This window comes from Anabrus simplex, chromosome 1 (assembly GCF_040414725.1).
Source record: "Anabrus simplex isolate iqAnaSimp1 chromosome 1, ASM4041472v1, whole genome shotgun sequence".
Lineage (NCBI taxonomy): Eukaryota > Metazoa > Arthropoda > Insecta > Orthoptera > Tettigoniidae > Anabrus > Anabrus simplex.
The window spans coordinates 1,052,167,790-1,052,186,588 of record NC_090265.1 but is presented as its reverse complement, the minus strand read 5'-3'; the positions used below and the strand labels follow the sequence as shown (position 1 = coordinate 1,052,186,588).

The following is an 18,799-nucleotide window of genomic DNA, read 5'->3' as shown; positions in this document are numbered from 1 at the left end:
AATAGCTTCGTAGATTCTCAAACAATCTTAAAAGCGTCCTTTTGTCTCTGTCGGTGAATGATGACGAGCGCCAGGGGAATCCTCGAGCTGGCTGTCGCGGTTGGGACCCAACATCTGGTAACCATTTAGATGGGCCCTTGTTACGGCGTAGCTACCGTTCTTTCAATTTTGTAGAGCACTTTTCAGTCTCATAATTAGGCCTATGTGTAAAATTCCCTAATTCAAATGAATGTTTGCACGTGACTCTCCGTCGAGTATCTTGCGATTTATAAAAATTATCAGGGGAAAAACAATTGAACTCGTTGAGTTGGCAGTGGTGAATGAATGAGGGAAATAGGGTATAATGTTAGTTCTCACGTTGGATGTACTTCCTGATCTCTGCTAGTGACCTAGATTCGCTGCCATGTGACCACGCGTCTCCTTCTGTCTTGCTTGTGGTAGGAGTGATAAAGCTTCGAGTACCAGCGCTCCTGCAATGCCTCGCTGCTAATTCTGACAACTAGAGTTGGGTCGCGTGAGCCGGCATATTGCAGATCGCATCCCGGAGCGGGTGGATAAATCCTAACTCGGATAGTTTTTACCGCGGAATGACGCGGAAAACTGCATATTTCATCTCCTGGATATCGTGACATACTATGTGTGACGTTGTGTACGGTCACACTACAAACCAACATTCATAAAAGGCACTACCATGTAAGTAAACATTATACAGTATATGAGCCAAAGTCAGAAGAAAAGTCATGTTATTCAATATAAACATCCAAATATTCGCTACTAAATCCAAAATCTTCAAAATACGCATTGTGCATGAATTTTCTCCTAAAAGGCTAAAATATGGAAACAAGCACAGCAAAAGAACCGTTATTTGGAATGGTTGTCATAAAGCGAATATTTGCAAAGTGTAACCAGCTTATTTTAAAACACACATTCGCGTGGAAATCTGGGCCCTAGTGATTATCAACAGGATAAAAAGTGAGTGGTCGTGAAAAAAGATTAGTTGTTCTGTTAATGGTGAGGCTCTAATAATAATACTGTAATATGATTATTATAATTAATATAAATGATCATTATTGTTTAAAACAATCTTTTGGAATGAAGTGAGGAAAGATTGGTAATCTCAGAACAGTTGCTTTACCTCTGGATTTTTTGTACTGTTAAAGGTCATGTACTTAACCTTGAAGATCAGGTTACATATAATTATTACCAAAACTGAAAAAAATAATAAATGTTTAAGGTGCTCCAGTCATTGTAATTTTATTTTATAGCTTGGCGATGAATATTTCTGCTTCATTACTGAATGCAAGGATCCAAAAGCTTGTACTATCCTGTTACGAGGCCCTAGTAAGGATGTATTAAATGAAACTGAGAGAAATCTTCAAGATGCTCTTCATGTTGCTCGTAATATCCTTCTGGAACCTCGTCTCGTTCCTGGGGGAGGTGCTGTGGAAATGGCAGTAGCACAGGTGAGTTTTTCCTTTCCATGTTACTATGCTCTGCATGGCTTTACTTCTAAATTGATGGTTCGCAAAACGTAACCGTCATCCTACCTATGTTGCCAGCGCTCTGCCGTGGCAAGAGCAGCTTCTGTTATGTAATAACGACTGTTGCACACAGCTCTTGTCCACGAACCTACTACTCAGCCCAAACACACATCCCCTGTGGGTGGGGGTGCAGGCAAAGAATACACCCACAGTATCCCCTCCCTGCCGTAAGAGGCAACTAAAAGGGGCGATCAAGGGATTATCGAATTAGAACTATGAGACTACTTGTAATTAGTATCACCACGCAGGGAACACCATGGGTCGCCTTTAGTTGCGCGTAGAGTCACTGTGGTAGGTACACAATCGGTTTGTGATTAGTAGCAAGAGTGTGTGAATCAGGGTGGGATTTACAGTACCTTTTATTAGTACCACTATATAAGTGACACCATGGGTCTGCCTTGCGTGTGATTAGTACCCACTATGTGCAGAACACCACAGGATAGTATGAGTCCCTGTGATTAGTACACCTATGTGAGGAACAACCTAGGTTTGCGTTGCCTGTACATGGCACTGCAATGTGCGAAACACCATAGTTCTGCATTACATATGTGTATTACATCACCTGTGAGTAGTACCGTAATATGTGGAATACCGCGAGTCTACGCTCCTTTTGATTAGTACCGCAACATGACAAATACTATGGTTCTATGTTCCTAGTGATCAGTACCATTATGAGGGGCCGTTGACTGGATTTTGGACCCCTTTAGATAACAAGCATCATCGATTCAGGATTGTGCTTTAGAAGCAGTCCCTTGGTCATTAGTACTATTGTTTAACGGTAGTTTCTGGAATGTGGGGCATTGCAGGTCAGATCCACTGATTGCTTTAAATTTATATCCATCCATTCATTCGTCGTCACGCTTTACATTCTGGTCAGTGGATGATTTTGGACTTTTAAATTTCCATTAGTTTTGTACCATTAGGGGCCAATGACCTAGATGTTAGGCCCCTTTAAACAACTATCATCATCATCATAATCATCACAGCTCTTGTAAAATGTAATATCGTACTCAGAAAAGCTAATGAATCACAAGTAAGAACAAATTCACAAAAACTTCAAAGGCTCTGTATGCACTTACTAATGATACGACACTAAAACGAGAATACATTAAGAATAAAAGAGAATGAGGAAATAACAAATTACTCATAGCTAATGACTAGCATAGGAAGGAGGTTGTGGCCTGCGAAGGGGACACACTACTGATCTGTCACTTTCTTGCCACTCGTCTTTCCCGAACTACACTGAGACATTGTATATACAAACTAGATACTTGGATGTAAATAAACTCTACAGTTACACTGTACTGTTAAACCTATAAAAAATTATTGGCTGTTTTACCAACTTATACTATACTCAACTGTAAACTATGTTAGGGTGTACAATACTAGAGAGAAAGAGAGAGTCTAGAAATAATGTGAAAAACACAAATCACTGAAGAAAATGCAAAAGATTGCGAACTGTACCAAATACAGTACATGTTGGGCGAGGTAACTTAACCACATAGTGTATGTATACAATACAGTTGGCACCTACGTTTCAAGATTGCGCTGATGTATCATAACTATACCAACAAAAAAATTCATGGATGCTCTTCGTGGTACGTTAAGAACGATAGTGCAATCGGATTGATAGAGAAAATGTTTCTTTTTGAGAAAATGAGGTTACTTTGTTACAAGGTACTCCAATTCAGTGTATTGCCAAACTGCTAGCTAAATCAGCCATATGGCATGCATTTAAAGTCCTTCTCAGTGAAATGTGTTATACTGTATTCTCTTAGTGTTTCTCAGTTAGGAGGCATACAGCATGCTGCTGTTATTCTGCAGTTGTTTGCAAGTCCAGCTTTTTTTTTCTTTTTCCCATTACGATCTTTGAGTTATTTGTGAGAATATGCTCTAAGACCTTCGTTTTACTCCTCAGAAGTACACTTGCATTACTTCCTTTCAATAGATGGATACACTGATGCTCTTTTATTGCCAGTCAGACATTTGTCCCACTATTGATTTGATCAAAGAATGACATTAACTTGCCTTCAGCATCCCATCTCGCTCACAAGGTCATCCAAACTGGTGTCTTTTCCCTGCTTAATTTGCTTCAGAGCAGTCTTGACTTTAGCAACATTGATTTTTTTTTTCTGTGGGTCCTTTGTCATTCATGTTCAGGATTGGCGAAGGGGGTATTAATTAGTTGAGATCTCCTCTAAGGATGTTAGCCAGTGTTCTTTTGCTTTCTTTCAGTTGACTGCTAAATTACTTGTTTCATCATTCTGTTGTGTGCTGCATGACAGATGTCCTGAGTTCGGATTTATTCTGTTTTGAAGAGAATATTTTGGAAATTTTAGTTAAGATTGCCATATTTATCTAGTTTGTCGTTTGGTCTCAGGCTACAACACACTTCTGTTTTAACTATTTCCGGAATGTGTAAGGAATATTGCGATGAAGGTAAGCTTATTTAACAGCTGAAGCTGTCTAAGTTGGCATGTTGTTGTTTGAGTCATCAGTCCATAGACTGGTTTGATGCAGCACTCCATGCCACCCTATCCTGTGCTAACCTTTTCATTTCTACGTAACAATTGCATCCTACATCTGCTCTAATCTGTTTGTCATATACCTTGGTCTACCCCTACCGTTCTTGCCACCTACACTTCCTTCAAAAACCAACTGAACAAGTCCTGGGTGTCTTAAGATGTGTCCTATCATTCTATCTCTTCTTCTCGTCAAATTTAGCCAAATCGATCTCCTCTCACCAATTCGATTCAGTATCTCTTCATTCGTGATACGATCTATCCATCTCACCTTCAGCATTCTTCTATAACACCACATTTCAAAAGCTTCTATTCTCTTTCTTTCTGAGCTAGTTATCGTCCATGTTTCACTTCCATACAATGCCACGCTCCACACAAAAGTCTTCAAAAACATCTTTCTAATTCCGATATCAATGTTTGAAGTGAGCAAATTTCTTTTCTTAAGAAAGCTCTTCCTTGCTTGTGCTAGTCTGCATTTTATGTCCTCCTTACTTCTGCCATCGTTGGTTATTTTACTACCCAAGTAACAATATTCATCTACTTCCTTTAAGACTTCGTTTCCTAATCTAATATTTCCTACATCACCTGCCTTCGTTCGACTGCACTCCATTACTTTTGTTTTGGACTTATTTATTTTCATCTTGTACTCCTTACCTAAGACTTCATCCATACCATTCAGCAACTTCTCGATCTTCTGCAGTCTCAGATAAAATAACAATATCATCGGCAAATCTCAAGGTTTTGATTTCCTCTCCTTGGACTGTGATTCCCATTCCAAATTTCTCTTTGATTTCCTTTACTGCCTGTTCTATGTAAACATTGAAAAGGAGAGGGCACAAACTGCAGCCTTGCCTCACTCCTTTCTGGATTGCTGCTTCTTTTTCAAAGCCCTCGATTCTTATCACTGCAGACTGATTTTTATACAGGTTGTAGATAATTCTCCGTTCTCGGTATCTGATCCCTATCATCTTCAGAATCATAAATAGCCTGGTCCAATCAGCATTATCGAATGCCTTTTCTAGATCTACGAATGCCATGTACGTGGGCTTGTCCTTCTTGATTCGATCCTCTAAGATCAGACGTAAAGTCAGGATTGCTTCACGTGTTCCTACATTTCTTCTGAAGCCAAATTGATCTTCCCCCAACTCAGCTTCAATTTGTTTTTCCATTCTTCTGTAAATAATACGTGTTAAAATTTTGCAGGCATGAGATACTAAACTAATAGTGCGGTAGTTTTCACACCTGTCAGTACCGGCTTTCTTGGGAATAGGTATAACAACATTCTGCCGAAAATCGGATGGGACTTCTCCTGTCTCATACATCTTGCACACTAAATGAAATAACCTTACCATGCTGGTTTCTCCTAAGGCAGTCAGTAATTCAGAGGGAATATCATCAATTCCAGGTGCCTTGTTCCTATTTAGGTCACTCACAGCTCTGTCAAACTCTGACCTCAAAATTGGGTCTCCCATTTCATCAGCATCAACAGCCTCTTCATGTTCCAGAACGAAATTATCTACATCGTTACCTTGATACAACTGTTGGATATGCTCCTGCCATCTTTCTGCTTTGTCTTCTTTCCCTAGAAGTGGCTTTCCATCTGAGCTCTTAATACTCATGCACCCAGATTTCCTTTCTCCAAAGGTTTCCTTGATTTTCCTGTGTGCAGCATCTACCTTTCCCAGGACCATACAGCCTTCGACATCCTTGCACTTCTCCTTCAGCCATTCTTCCTTAGCTACCTTGCACTTTCTATCCACTTCATTCTTTAATCGCCTGTATTCTTTTCTGCCCTCTTCATTTCTAGCATTCTTGTATTTTCGTCGTTCATCAATCAGGTCTAGTATCTCCTGAGTTATCCACTGATTCTTAGTTGATCTTTTCTTCCTTCCTAACATTTCTTCAGCAGCCCTACTGACTTCATTTTTCATGACTCTCCACTCTTCCTCTACTGTGTTTCCTTCGGCCTTTTCATTTAGTCCTTGTGCAACATGTTCCTTGAAACGATCCATCACACTCTTTTCTTTCAACTTGTCTAGATCCCATCTTTTTGCATTCTTTCCTTTCTTCAATTTCTTCAACTTCAGATGGCATTTCATGACCAACAAGTTGTGGTCAGAGTCCACGTCTGCTCCTGGGAAAGTTTTGCAATCCAACACCTGGTTTCTGAATCTCTGCCTAATCATAATGAAGTCTATTTGATACCTTCCAGTGTCTCCAGGTCTCGTCCACGTATACAGCCGTCGTTTGTGGTGTTTGAACCAAGTATTGGTGAGGACTAAATTATGGTCAGTGCAGAATTCAACCAGCCGACTTCCTCTTTCGTTCCTTTGTCCCAATCCAAATTCTCCTACTGTGCTACCTTCTCTTCCTTGGCCTACCACTGCGTTCCAGTCTCCCATCACAATTAGATTCTCGTCACCTTTGACATATTGTATTAAATCTTCTATCTCCTCATATATTCTTTCAATTTCTTCATCATCCGCTGAACTAGTAGGCATATAGACCTGCACTATTGTGGTGGGCATTGGTTTGGTGTCTATCTTGGCGACAATAATTCTTTCACTATGCTGGTCGTAGTAGCTTGTCCGCTGCCCTATTTTCTTATTCATTATTAAACCAACTCCTGCATTACCCCTGTTTGATTTCGTGTTGATAATTCGGTAGTCGCCTGACCAAAAATCCTGTTCTTCCTGCCAACGTACTTCACTTATACCAACTACATCTAACTTTAGCCTATCCATCTCCCTTTTCAGATTCTCTAACCTACCACAACGATTCAAACTTCTAACATTCCACGCTCCGACTCGCAGAATGTCAGTATCCATCTTCCTGATGATCGCCCCCTCTCGTGTAGTCCCCACCCGGAGATCCAAATGGGGGACTAGTTTACCGCCGGAATATTTTACCCGGGAGGAAGCCATCATCAGTACATCTTTCATACAGAGAGAGCTGCATGTCCTCGGGAGGTGGTTACGGCTGTAGTTTCCCGTTGCTTTCAGCCGTGTAGCAGTATCAACACAGCTAAGCCATGTTGAGTATTATTACAAGGCCGTATCAGTCAATCATCTAGACTGCCGCCCTTGCAACTACCGAAAGGCTGCTACCCCCCTTTCGATGAACCATTCGTTAGTCTGGTCTCTCAACAGATACCCATCCGATATGGTTGCACCTGCGGCTCGGCTATCTGCATCATTGGGACACGCAAGCCTCCCCACCGCGGCAAGGTCACATGGTTCGCAGAGGAGGAAGTTGGCATAAGATACTGTAAAACTAATAAAAGTCAGGAAATTGAATTGAAGTTCATTGAAATTCCAGAAATGTTTGTTGTATCGTGATTGGATTCCTTAGACATTCAATTTGATTCAACTGCCGGACACTTTTTTTTTATTTTTTTTTTTAACTAGTCCTGTTTAAAGGAGGCAAGTGCTGTATGCAAACCCTGCTCAAAACAATTTTTTTTTTTTTCTTACCTCCATGATATACGTATTGAACATTGGAAACTAACCTCCTCCTTTGTGTCGGTGAAAGAATTGAAGTTACAAGCCTTCCTTGGACACTCAATACACGACTTCATTTACACGTCATTAAAAAAATGGTCCTTCATCACAAACCATAATGGCTGTGGGGTAATTAAGTGTCTTTACCCCATGACACTGACCTCCATATATCGTATAGACCTCCTTTTCTTCCTGTATTCCTGATCTCTATTTGTTTGTTTTTTTTTTTGGATTTTTTTTTCTCTCTAGTTTTACGTCGCACCGACACAGATAGGTCTTATGGCAACGATGGGACAGGAAAGAGCTAGGAATGGGAAGGAAGCGGCCATGGCCTTAATTAAGGTACAGCCCCAGCATTTGTCTGGTGTGAAAATGGGAAACCACGGAAAACCATTTTCAGGGCTGCCGACAGTGGGGTTCGAACCTACTATCTCCCAAATGCTGGATACTGGCCGTACTTAAGCGACTGCAGCTATCGAGCTCGGTAATCTCTATGTTTAGTATAGACCCCTGTAGGTCCAAGTTCATTTGGTTTTAGCTTGTTTAATTTTAAAGATGGGAGTGGTATCTTTGAAGCTGAAAACACTGCCTTTTTTCTGTGAATGTATCAGCCCAAATGAGTGTTTTTCTTTTTGAAGAAATTCAAATAGTCTCATCTCTTTCTGCTTGTGTGTATACAGACTGCAATTTCTGCTGCACGTTTTAACAGATGTGTTGTTCACTACATTGTGCTTCCTTATGTAGATTGATAGTACAGTCTTTCCATTGCTATACATGTTGACATGATCCTGTGAGGAGGTAGTTGTTGGGTTTTTTTTTTTACCTCCAGTAATTCTCTATCTCCACAACTGGAGCGTGCACTGTAGCCTATCAATTTGTGTATATATACAGTGAAACTCGGTTAAGAAGTTTTCCCGCCTAAGAACTGTGCTATTCTTGGTCCCTTGATTGGTTGCATTAAGATATATGTATATTTATCCCGCTTAAAGTGTTCTTTTTTTTTACGTTGCGCCGACACAGATATGTCTTATGGCGACGATGGGGTGGGAAAGGCCTAGGAAGTGGAAGGAAGCGGCCGTGGCCTTAATTAAGGTACAGCCCCGGCATTTGCCTGGTGTGAAAATGGGAAACCACGGAAAACCATCTTCAGGGCTGCCGACAGTGGTGCTCGAACCCACGATCTCCCGATTACTGGATACTGGCCGCACTTAAGCGACTGCAGCTATCGAGCTCGGTAAAGTGTTCTATTGTAAATATATTTCCCGGTTAAACAGTTCAAATTTTAGAGCCCTTTGAGATAGAAAACATCAGCTCAAAGCAGCTCATGGTTAGAACCCTCCAGTCCCCGTGCAAGTTGAACTCGGTGTTAGACCATTTGCGCCTGTCATGGTACCTTTCTGTGCTTGCCAAGGCCATATGACATCACGCAATGACAACACCAACACCAGATGCTCACTCTCACCTTGTGGAATCGAATTGAACCCATCAGTCGTAATTTCCGCTCCACCGTTTACATCAAGCAGAATAGAATCGAATGGGATTCTACGCGGGAAACACAAAGCACGCAATTGATGGTTTGATAAAACATTAATGCAGTAAGTTGCGTGCCGCGACAGGGTGAAGTCATTAATCGAGGTGGCATCAACATTAATTAAAAACTGAAAAATGTATTTGTCCACAACACAGCAGCTTCTTATGCATTACCGTACTGTTCGTTAGGAATACATGAATGACAACCGTAGGGAATGCCACTGACAAAATTGTTCACGGTAAATACTGCACATTCCAAGCCATGTCAATTATCGTACTGACATACCGTACTGTATATGGGCTCCAACATGATAATATGATTCTGAAATAAGGTCAACAATAATTACGAAATAAAGTACCTATAGGCCTAATATACCACAAAATTGAATATTCTAACCTGTTTGATTTTTCATTCCCTCACTTATTTCCTTCCAGACATTCTCTCTTACATTGTTGTTGCAATAATGCTTATGGGTCTTGTCGTAGAGGAAATTACGTTTTGGAACTAAACTGATAAGATTTTCCTTGTCCATTATTAGTCAGGTAAATAAACTATTACGAAACAAAGAAACATCCCGACTCTATGCAGGAAACAGCCGACTTGCCAGCTGATACATATGTTGCCAAACAGTTGGCCGAAAGATCCCGATCGTCTACGAAGTGGAACGAATGTTGATAACCAGCTGGGTGTTGGTGAGAGGGGGCCTGCGCCTGATACATGCACTCAAAGGCATTGCGATACCACGTGTTGGCATAAAATTGAAAGTTATTTTTATTTTTACCTTTATACGAGCTAAACATTGTATTATCGTGTCGCTCGTAATTTTTACATCGCATTATTAGAACATAGCACAAGGTTGAGGAGACATGAAAGAAAATTCTCACGGGGAAAGAAACTGTTTACATTTAGATGTGTTAATGTTGCTACTGCGCCTTTATCACTCGCACGTAATACCCCAATACTTTCCCATGCACTCATTTCTGCAACTTCGAACCTGCTTTTCTTTTCTTCATTACCTTTAGCATGAAGAGGATTAAAGCAGAAAAATAAACTCTATATCGGTTTGTCCATGCGGTACTTCTGAGACAGCCAGAAACTACGCCCGTGGCCGTGACAAAATGCAGGGGCGATACAGGCCTATGCATAGGTTCTAAGAATATCTAAGAATAAGTTGCCGATGTCCCGTTTGCTGTCGTTAACTTGAAGCAGATGTCGGAGGGGAGGGTGTGTGAAAAACTGAGGCGGTTTATGGAAGGTTCAGTCAGTGTGCCTCAGAACACATGGAAGGCAATGTGGGAAATGGAGAGGTTTATAGTTTTCTCTCTCTCTCTCTTTTTTTTTGCAAGTTGCTTTATGTTGCACCGACACAGATAGGTCTTACGGCGATGATAGGACAGGAAAAGGCTAGGAATGGGAAGGAAGCGGCCATGGCCTTAATTAAGGTACAGCCCCAACATTTGCCTTGTGTGAAAATGGGAAACCATGGAAAACCATCTTCAGGGCTGCCGACAGTGGGGTTCGAACCCACTATCTCCCGAATACTGAATACTGGCCGCACTTACGCAACTGCAGCTATCCAGCTCGGTGGTTTATAGTTCAAGAAAGCAGTAAAAACCTAAAAACAGTCAACCCTGGACAATTTCTTTTCCAAGTAGGAGCCTAGACTTTTGTGTTTGGAAATGTATTTAATGTCTAATGCAGTATGTAATTTACATAATGTACGGTCACCATCTACCTTTTTAATGTTCTTAGTATTTCTTTTATCTCTTGTGCAAGGTTTTATATAATATGTTCCCTTCTCTTATCAAGAATTTTTATGATACAGTATGTTCAATTACAGTATTTTACTTTATCTCTAAAAATACATGTCATGATAATCTAATACTGTATTTATATTTTGGCTTTCTTTTAGCAGCTCTTATATATCAGCCTATTTCGTTATTGTTCACAAACAAGGAAATCTGTTGGCTGTGTGTTTCACTTGTATGTCAAAGTACAGAATAAGTTTTCGGGCGTTACCCCTTTTAAGAAGTTTCCTGCTTAAGAAGCTTTTTTTTTGTGGTCCCTTGAAAAACTTCTTAAGAGTTTCACTGTACCTTACCAACATTCCATGCTAATCTTATTACTCTATGAAGCCATTTCATCCCTGCCTTCCCACTGTACTTCACCATTTCAGGTCTAATTTCATCTATTCCTGCTGCTTTGACAATTGAGTTTATTTACCATTCTTCCCATGTGCTTGGCTGTTCGCAACACAACCAGGATGATTTCCTTTTACGTTGAGAAGATGTTCAAAATATTCCCTCCATCTCTCCAGTGATTCCCTGGGATCTATTATGAGTTCACCTGAATTACTCAAAACACTGTTCATTTCCTTTTTCCCTCCCTTCATAAGATTCTTTGTTACTGTCCAGAAAGGTTTCCCTGCTGCTTGACCTAGCCTTTCCAGGTTATTACCGAAATCTTCCTACAACTTTATCCTGGATTCAACAACTGTTTCACTTTTTCATCTACATACGATTCCCTGTCTGCATCAGCCCTTGTTTGGAGCCATTTCTGATAAGCCATGTTTACAAGCTGCTATCACTTCAATCCACCCAGTTGTTCGCTTTTCTCATCTTTACTTACAGTTGTTCCTAGGCATTCCCTTGCTGTTTCTACTACAGCATTCCTGTATGCCACCCATTCTCTTTCTATATCCTGAACCTGCTTACTGTCCACTGTTCTGAACTTCTCACTAATCATATCCATGTACTTCTTTCTAATTACCGTGTCCTGAAGATTTTCTGGCCTTATTTGTTTACAGACAGATTTCACTTTCTCTATCCTAGACGGAGATACACTCATGTTCATAAAAACCAGAACACCGTGAAAGACTAGATAGGAAGTTCATATTCACAGGACATGTGCATGCATTAGTATGTACTGAAGAAATGATTAGCATTTGAACCATGTCGATCCTCAGGTTCAAGGGCCACATTGATATTTTGGCACACCACCACCGATTGGTAAAATGTGCCTGCTGCTCTCATTGTCGCTATAAACCAAAGGTAATTGATCGGCGTGACTTGAGCAAACGTGCAGGATGCCTTGCAGACGAATGCGAGAACCGTACCGTCAAATGAGTTTGAAAGAGGGCACATTATTAGCATGAGAGAATGTGATGAATCCATCCGGGAAATTGCTACTCATGTGGGACGAAGTGTGTCGGCAGTGCAACGGTTGTGTACAGAATGGTTCACAGAAGACCGTAGAACACGACAAGATGGGTCCGGTCGCACCCCACAGATCACCCTCCCCCAAGAAGATCGACACCTGTTCCGAATGCCATTGCAGGACTGATCTGAGTCATTCTCGGCTCTGGCGCAACAGTGGAACAATGTAACACATTGTACACTATCTGGAGTGACGGTCCGTTGCGGTTTATTATGGTCTGGGTTACCAGCGCATCGTCCACTCCTCCGCCTACCTTTGACTAATGTGCATAAACGTGGTAGACTGCAATGGTGTATGGAACAACGTCACTGGGGACAGGAATGGCAGCAGGTAGTGTTTTTGAACGAATATGGGTTCTGTTTGTTGGAAAATGATGGTCGCATTTTGGTTCATCACAGACAGGGGTAGAGGCATCATATTAACTGCATTCGCACAAGACGTACAATACCAACTAAAGGCCTTATAGTGTGGGGTGCTATTGGGTACAACCACAAATCACAGTTAGTGCATGTCCAGGGCACTGTGACTAGTTTGACCTACATGAATGACATCCTGCGACCCCTACCCATACCCTTTCGGCACGACACCCCAGAAGCCATATTTCAGCAGGACAACACGACCACATGTTGCTGCACGAACACGTGCCTTCTTGTCACAGTATGTCAAACTGTTGCTCTGGCCCGCCCGATCACCGGACTTATCGCCAATAGAACATGTGTGGGATATGGTGGAACGACAGGTGCAGCGCTGTGCCCAATAACCACCAAAGGTGAACTGTGGAACCAGGTGAATGCAGCATAGATGGCTATACTCCAGGACGCGATTGGCGCCTTATACGCGTCGATGCCTTCACGCATGAAACACGTTACCAGTGCCTGTGGAGGACTCAGTGCCTACTAGGGAACAGGACACATGCTGAACCTAGGTGACTGAAATGCTAATCGTTACTGCAGAACATACTCTTCGTATCTCTAGTTTTTCAAGGTGTCCTGTTTTTTATGAACACGAGTGTACTTAGTTCACTACAGATCACATAGTTGTCTGTCTCATTGAAAAATCCCCAAAAAACCTGCACGTTCTTAACAGATTCCCTGAATTTGAAGTCTGTTAAGATATAGTCTATTATGCATCTGGCATCCCTACCCTCCCATGTGCAGTGGTAAATGGCCTTATTCTTGAATGTATTCGTAACTGCTAAACCCAGACTACCGTAAAAGTCCAGCAAACGTTTCGTATTCCTATTAGCTTCCATATCTTCCCCACATGGACCAATCGCCCTTTCATATCCTCCAGTTCTATTTCCAACTCCCACATTGAAATTGCCCATTAGCACTATCCTATCCTTGTTGTTGACCCTGACCACGATGTCACTCAGTGCTTCATAAAACTTGTCAACACCCTCACATGGTGAATACACTGAGACAATTCTCGTCCTAATTCCTCCAACTGCCAAATCTACCCACATCATTTGCTCGTGTACGTGCCTAACAGAAGCTATGTTGCATGCAAGAGTATTCCTGATGAACAGCCCCATCCCACACTCTTCCCTTCCTTTTTGACACCCATCAAGTACACTTTATAATCACCTACCTCTTCCTCGTTATCTCCCCTTACCCGAATATAATTTACTCCTAGGACATCCAGATGCATCCTCTTTGCTGACTGAGCAGGTTCTACTTTCTTTCTTCCATAAGCCCCATTAATATTGAAAGCTCTCCATCGAATTCCATTTTGTTCACCAAGTTGTTTCCAAGAAGTCCCTCGCCTGTCAAATGGGAGTGGGACTCCGTTAATTTCATAGGTCCGAAGCTTGCTTAAAATGTTTTAAGCTCGGTAAATTCTGTGAAGCAGGATGCTACCCTACTTACACATAGTCCAAGTGAGGATCTCTCCTCTAACAGGTTAGGGACAACTGGTGGGTTGTATAGACCTAGCCGCTTGAGCACAAGGAGGGCCATGACCCAGAACACGTCCAAGATGCCCACTCCCATTCTGCCGCAACTGGTATCCAGACTCTCAGGACCACTTAGTAGCCACTCAGCCGTTGCCCATTGTTCACGAACTAGGACGTGACTACAGTAACCCACACCATCAACCCTGAAAGAATTTAAATGTGTATTTTTTATATAATTACATATTAGATGCGCCAAAACTCCCAAAGGCCACTGAATCTTTAGAAAAGTACCAGCAAGGCGTGTAAATTAGTTTCATTTTTTAAATGTACTACAAATTTACTGTATAATATGGAAATTGATAAATGTTGTTTGTATGTGAAGAAAATGTGTGTCTAAATTCAGATGCTCAATGGGGGACTTTTGTATCCTCTTTGTCTATTTGCATCTGGTCACTCTATGTGTTTCATTAACTGCATCATCACTGAAAAAATAACTTCCCCCTTAAATTCACTCCTGATTTCATCCTCTTCTCGCACTAAGGTTCTGTTGTCTTTACATCCTCTTGCTCACTCCTGTTCTTCACTACCCTGTATAATAATTTTCTGTTTCCTCTGCCATCTACTTCCAGTTTGTCCTTGAACTCATTCCATGTTTTCTGTTTCACTTTTCTTACTCTGAGCTTACTTCTCTTAGTTGCGAGTTTCTTTTTTCTATTAACATCCTGTAGTCTGTTAACATCCTTGGCTTACACTTGGTCTTGGATAGTTTTGGTTTTTCTGTATCTAGCATCTGGTTTGCTTGGTTTTGGCTGTTTTGACTCACTCCACCAAGGAAGGCATCTTTTTTCTCTCTTGTTCAATCCTCTTGCTCTTCGTAGTTCTTTAACTTCTCCCACAAAAGCATCTTTAAAATATTTCCAGTCTTCCTCTGTTGTTCTTTCTCCAGTATCATTAAATTAATTTGATCTTAGTTCCTCTGATTAGATACAGTAGTTAATATATTGAGATTATATTACATTGTCACATTGGCCCAAGTAAAAAACCCTAGTTGATGTTTTTAAAAACTGTCATTGTTTCTTGATCTTGTAGGCTTTAACTGAGAAAGGCAAAAGTGTTCAAGGTGTTACTCAGTGGCCCTACCGTGCTGTAGCCCAAGCCCTCGAGGTAATTCCTCGCACTTTGGCACAGAATTGTGGAGCGAATACCATCAGGACATTGACAGCATTACGAGCGGAGCATGCTACAGGTATGTGTTTTAATATTTCTGGGTTACTTTAAGTTTTTTCTGTCTTCTTTTCTAAGCATTACAATGCAACTTATGTTTTCAGGTGGCACTACTTGGGGAATTAATGGTGAATCTGGTGAGCTAGCCGATATGAATGTTTTGGGGGTATGGGAACCTTTATCCGTGAAGCTGCAAGTTTACAAAACAGCTGTTGAGGTAGGTGAAGTAAAATGTTTGTATACTGATCTGTGGTTTACGTTATGTATGTTTGTCATCAAATCATTGAAATATAAATGCTACTTGTCTCTTCACCTGTACTGTACCTGGTTTATGAATTCCTGTATCCTCACTAACTTACGTGTATGAAAGTATAATTTATACATAGAAATGACTAGACAAAAATAATTACCTTTGGATAATTTTTAGCTTTTTACTGTTGTGCTTTTATAATGCAGTCTGGATTTTATTTGTTTTTCTTCTATTTCAGACAGCAATCCTTTTGCTGAGAATTGATGATATTGTTTCTGGTTCAAAGAAGAAAGACAAAGAGGAAAACAAATCTGCTCAGCCAACTGAGGAATCTATGAAAGAATAGAGCAAAACCAAAATATTTTGCATTCGAATTGGTTGCTTCATGTCTTACATCCTCACAGTAATTTGAGTTAAATATTTTTCTCATAAAATATCTATGCGGTATTAACGCTTACTCTGTAATTCCTGTTTTTTTATTAATAAATTATTCGTTAATTTCATACTAATTTTGTTGCTCTACTTGAAGACAGTCATTCAGTATTCAGTAATAAATTGGTAATTATTAATTTTTGTTACGTTGGATATCTTAGTCATATCATATGTTCCTTTCTGAATTGCATTTTCATCATAGGAATCGAACTGCTTTTGTAGCATGTCCTGTGACCGTGATAAAAGTGTTGGAGTCTTTATGGTCTGATACTGTAGTTAGCTGATTAAAGTTCCCTTGGTGGAAATATTTTTACCATCAGGTTCTTGGCCATCAGGGCTCTTGGAGTTATTCGACAGGGTAAGGCTGTCCCAATACTGGGTTTCACCCTCTCCTTTCATCATAATCACAAACACCCAGGCGTGCAGATCGCCTATTGGTGTCTACTGGAAAGACTTGCGCCAGAGCTCTCCCGAGTTGTTTCTATAAGAGTAAGTTTACACTTTTGAAACATTCTCATGTATAAGAAGAAATTGGCCATGATGACTGTGTGTGCTGTCTGTATTAGGCCCTCCTCACACTAGGCAGAGGTAGATGGATGTTTGAAGGGTGGATAGAAGTCCAATCGGCACTTCATTTTAACAGTGTCAGCATGTAAGAGATCTTTGGTGACACATCTGATATTTACCCAACGGAATAAAATTCAGATATAGACTGCCCAACAAAGATCCACCTCTCTGCCATATGGTTTAGTAAAATGGTACGTTGAAATTTACAAGCAGGCAGCCTAGATGGCGTTAAATTAATGTGCCCACATGTTGTAGTTTAGGCCATACCATTACTGCTGTTATTATTCTTTCTCCATTAGTGTCTTCTAGGGTACACGAGACAATTTCAATGTTTCATCCTTTGTTATTCCTTCTTCCTCCTCCAGTACTCCTTCATCTGCTCACTATGCCTCCTTTTCCTCTCCTCGGACCATTTTGAGCCTGTTTTCTTTCCCTCGTGACCTTAGAATCCTTTCATTTTTAACACTTTCTTTTTAAAAAGTCTCTCAGTTGCTTCTTCCCTTATGTTGTTTCTTGATCTTGTAGGCTTTAACTGAGAAAGGCAAAAGTGTTCAAGGTGGTACTCAGTGACCCTACCGTGCTGTAGCCCAAGCCCTCGATTTGGCTTCATGAATCCAGGTTGTCGTTGACTTCTTGTTGCAAAGATATTTGAAGATCTGTTTGGTTAATCTGCTGTCATCCATTTTGTGTAAATGCCCAATATATATCCATTCTGTATAAATGTCCAAAATATATCAATAGCCTTTTCCGCATTGTATCTGTTATGTTTTCTATGTTCGGGTATATTTTATCATTACTTCTTGATTTCCATAGTTATTATTATTAGCGTTAATAGTGGTCTCTTCAGGGTTCATTCATTTCCTCATTTTCTGTCCCTGTAATTTATGACAAGAATAATTATTTGGAGTCCGTTTCTTGCACTTTTTTGCAGTGACGAATAATCTGCTGCTGTTTCTTTCAATGTATAGACAGATTCAGAATCACCTTGAACTTCTCATTCTGTAGCAGTTATGGTAATAATAGTTCACGAAAATTTCTTCTTCACTACTAGAATCTGATATTTGCTAGACTGCATATGAGAGCTACACGAAACTGCATAGACAGTGTGAGAACGAGCGACTTGAGTAGCATACATAGTCATCCAGTCTCCTAGTATCCAGATTACTACTGTAGTTTCTTTTCAGTAGCTCCATGTGAAGACGGCCTTATACTTTCAAGCAGCTTCAAATCAGAAGGCTTACATAAGTTCTGACTCAAGTCCTGGTAGTTCTGTCACTCCATGCATTTGGCTTCTGATCTGTTATGAATAACACATGAATGTGCCTTACCTCTCTGTTGTCATCCATACTGTTAATGGAGTTTTGAATACAATTAGCAGGTTTTGTTTCTGGCTGTAGAGTTATTTTGACATGATTGTAACACATTGATATATATGCAGAAAGAGTTTTCAGCAAGTACAATTTGTCACAAGACAGATGAAACAGACTAAAAGAAAGTATTGTTAAAATTTGTTCTTTGTTTGTTAAACTATCAGCGAATGCTTCAAATGGTGTGAAATTCACAAATCTTAAATAGTGATATTTCACTGAATGTCAGGCTGAAATGTAAATGAAGCTAAAATTAAAATGATTTGTGTTAAACTGTTAATGGCGTATGTTCAAATGATCATTTAAAAAAATATATAAAGAGTATATTGCCTTGAGTACAGATTTCCAAATTCATATACAGCAAATTCTCGATTATCCGAGTTAATGAGGCCCCAAGTCTGCATTGAAAACCGAAAAACATGAATGTTTTTCCAATTCCAGGCGTCGCGTGTTTACATTTGTACATTTCTTTTTAACATATATGTGAAACTTACCACCTAAACAAATTGGGATTTATGCCTAATAATGCCTAGATGATACTTAATAACCCCCACAAATTTCATTATTATAAATCTGATGTATGCGATTTTATAAACTTTTAAACATAGCGATCGGTGTTTACATGGGACGGACTTTAAACTTCGCATGCCTTTACGTTTTTTCTAAATTCTGCGAATTGTGGTAACTTTTATTAGTAATGTTAATATATTGTTTACAAGGACAAATGTACAATTTGTGAAAAAACCACGTGTAAG

The 18,799-nt window shown here is 40.3% G+C and overlaps 1 protein-coding gene across 1 annotated transcript in view; it reads left to right on the top strand.

Moving 5' to 3' along the window:
• The window catches only part of CCT3 (chaperonin containing TCP1 subunit 3), a 172,592-nt gene extending 156,411 nt beyond the window's left edge, over positions 1-16,181 (top strand). Inside the window, exons 9-12 of the mRNA XM_067149609.2 lie at positions 1,266-1,463; positions 15,294-15,450; positions 15,533-15,645; positions 15,917-16,181. Of these exons, the coding sequence (XP_067005710.2) occupies positions 1,266-1,463; positions 15,294-15,450; positions 15,533-15,645; positions 15,917-16,024 (576 nt within the window). The 3' untranslated portion in view covers positions 16,025-16,181. The remainder of the gene's footprint in view (positions 1-1,265; positions 1,464-15,293; positions 15,451-15,532; positions 15,646-15,916) is intronic.
• Positions 16,182-18,799: the final 2,618 nt, after the last annotated feature.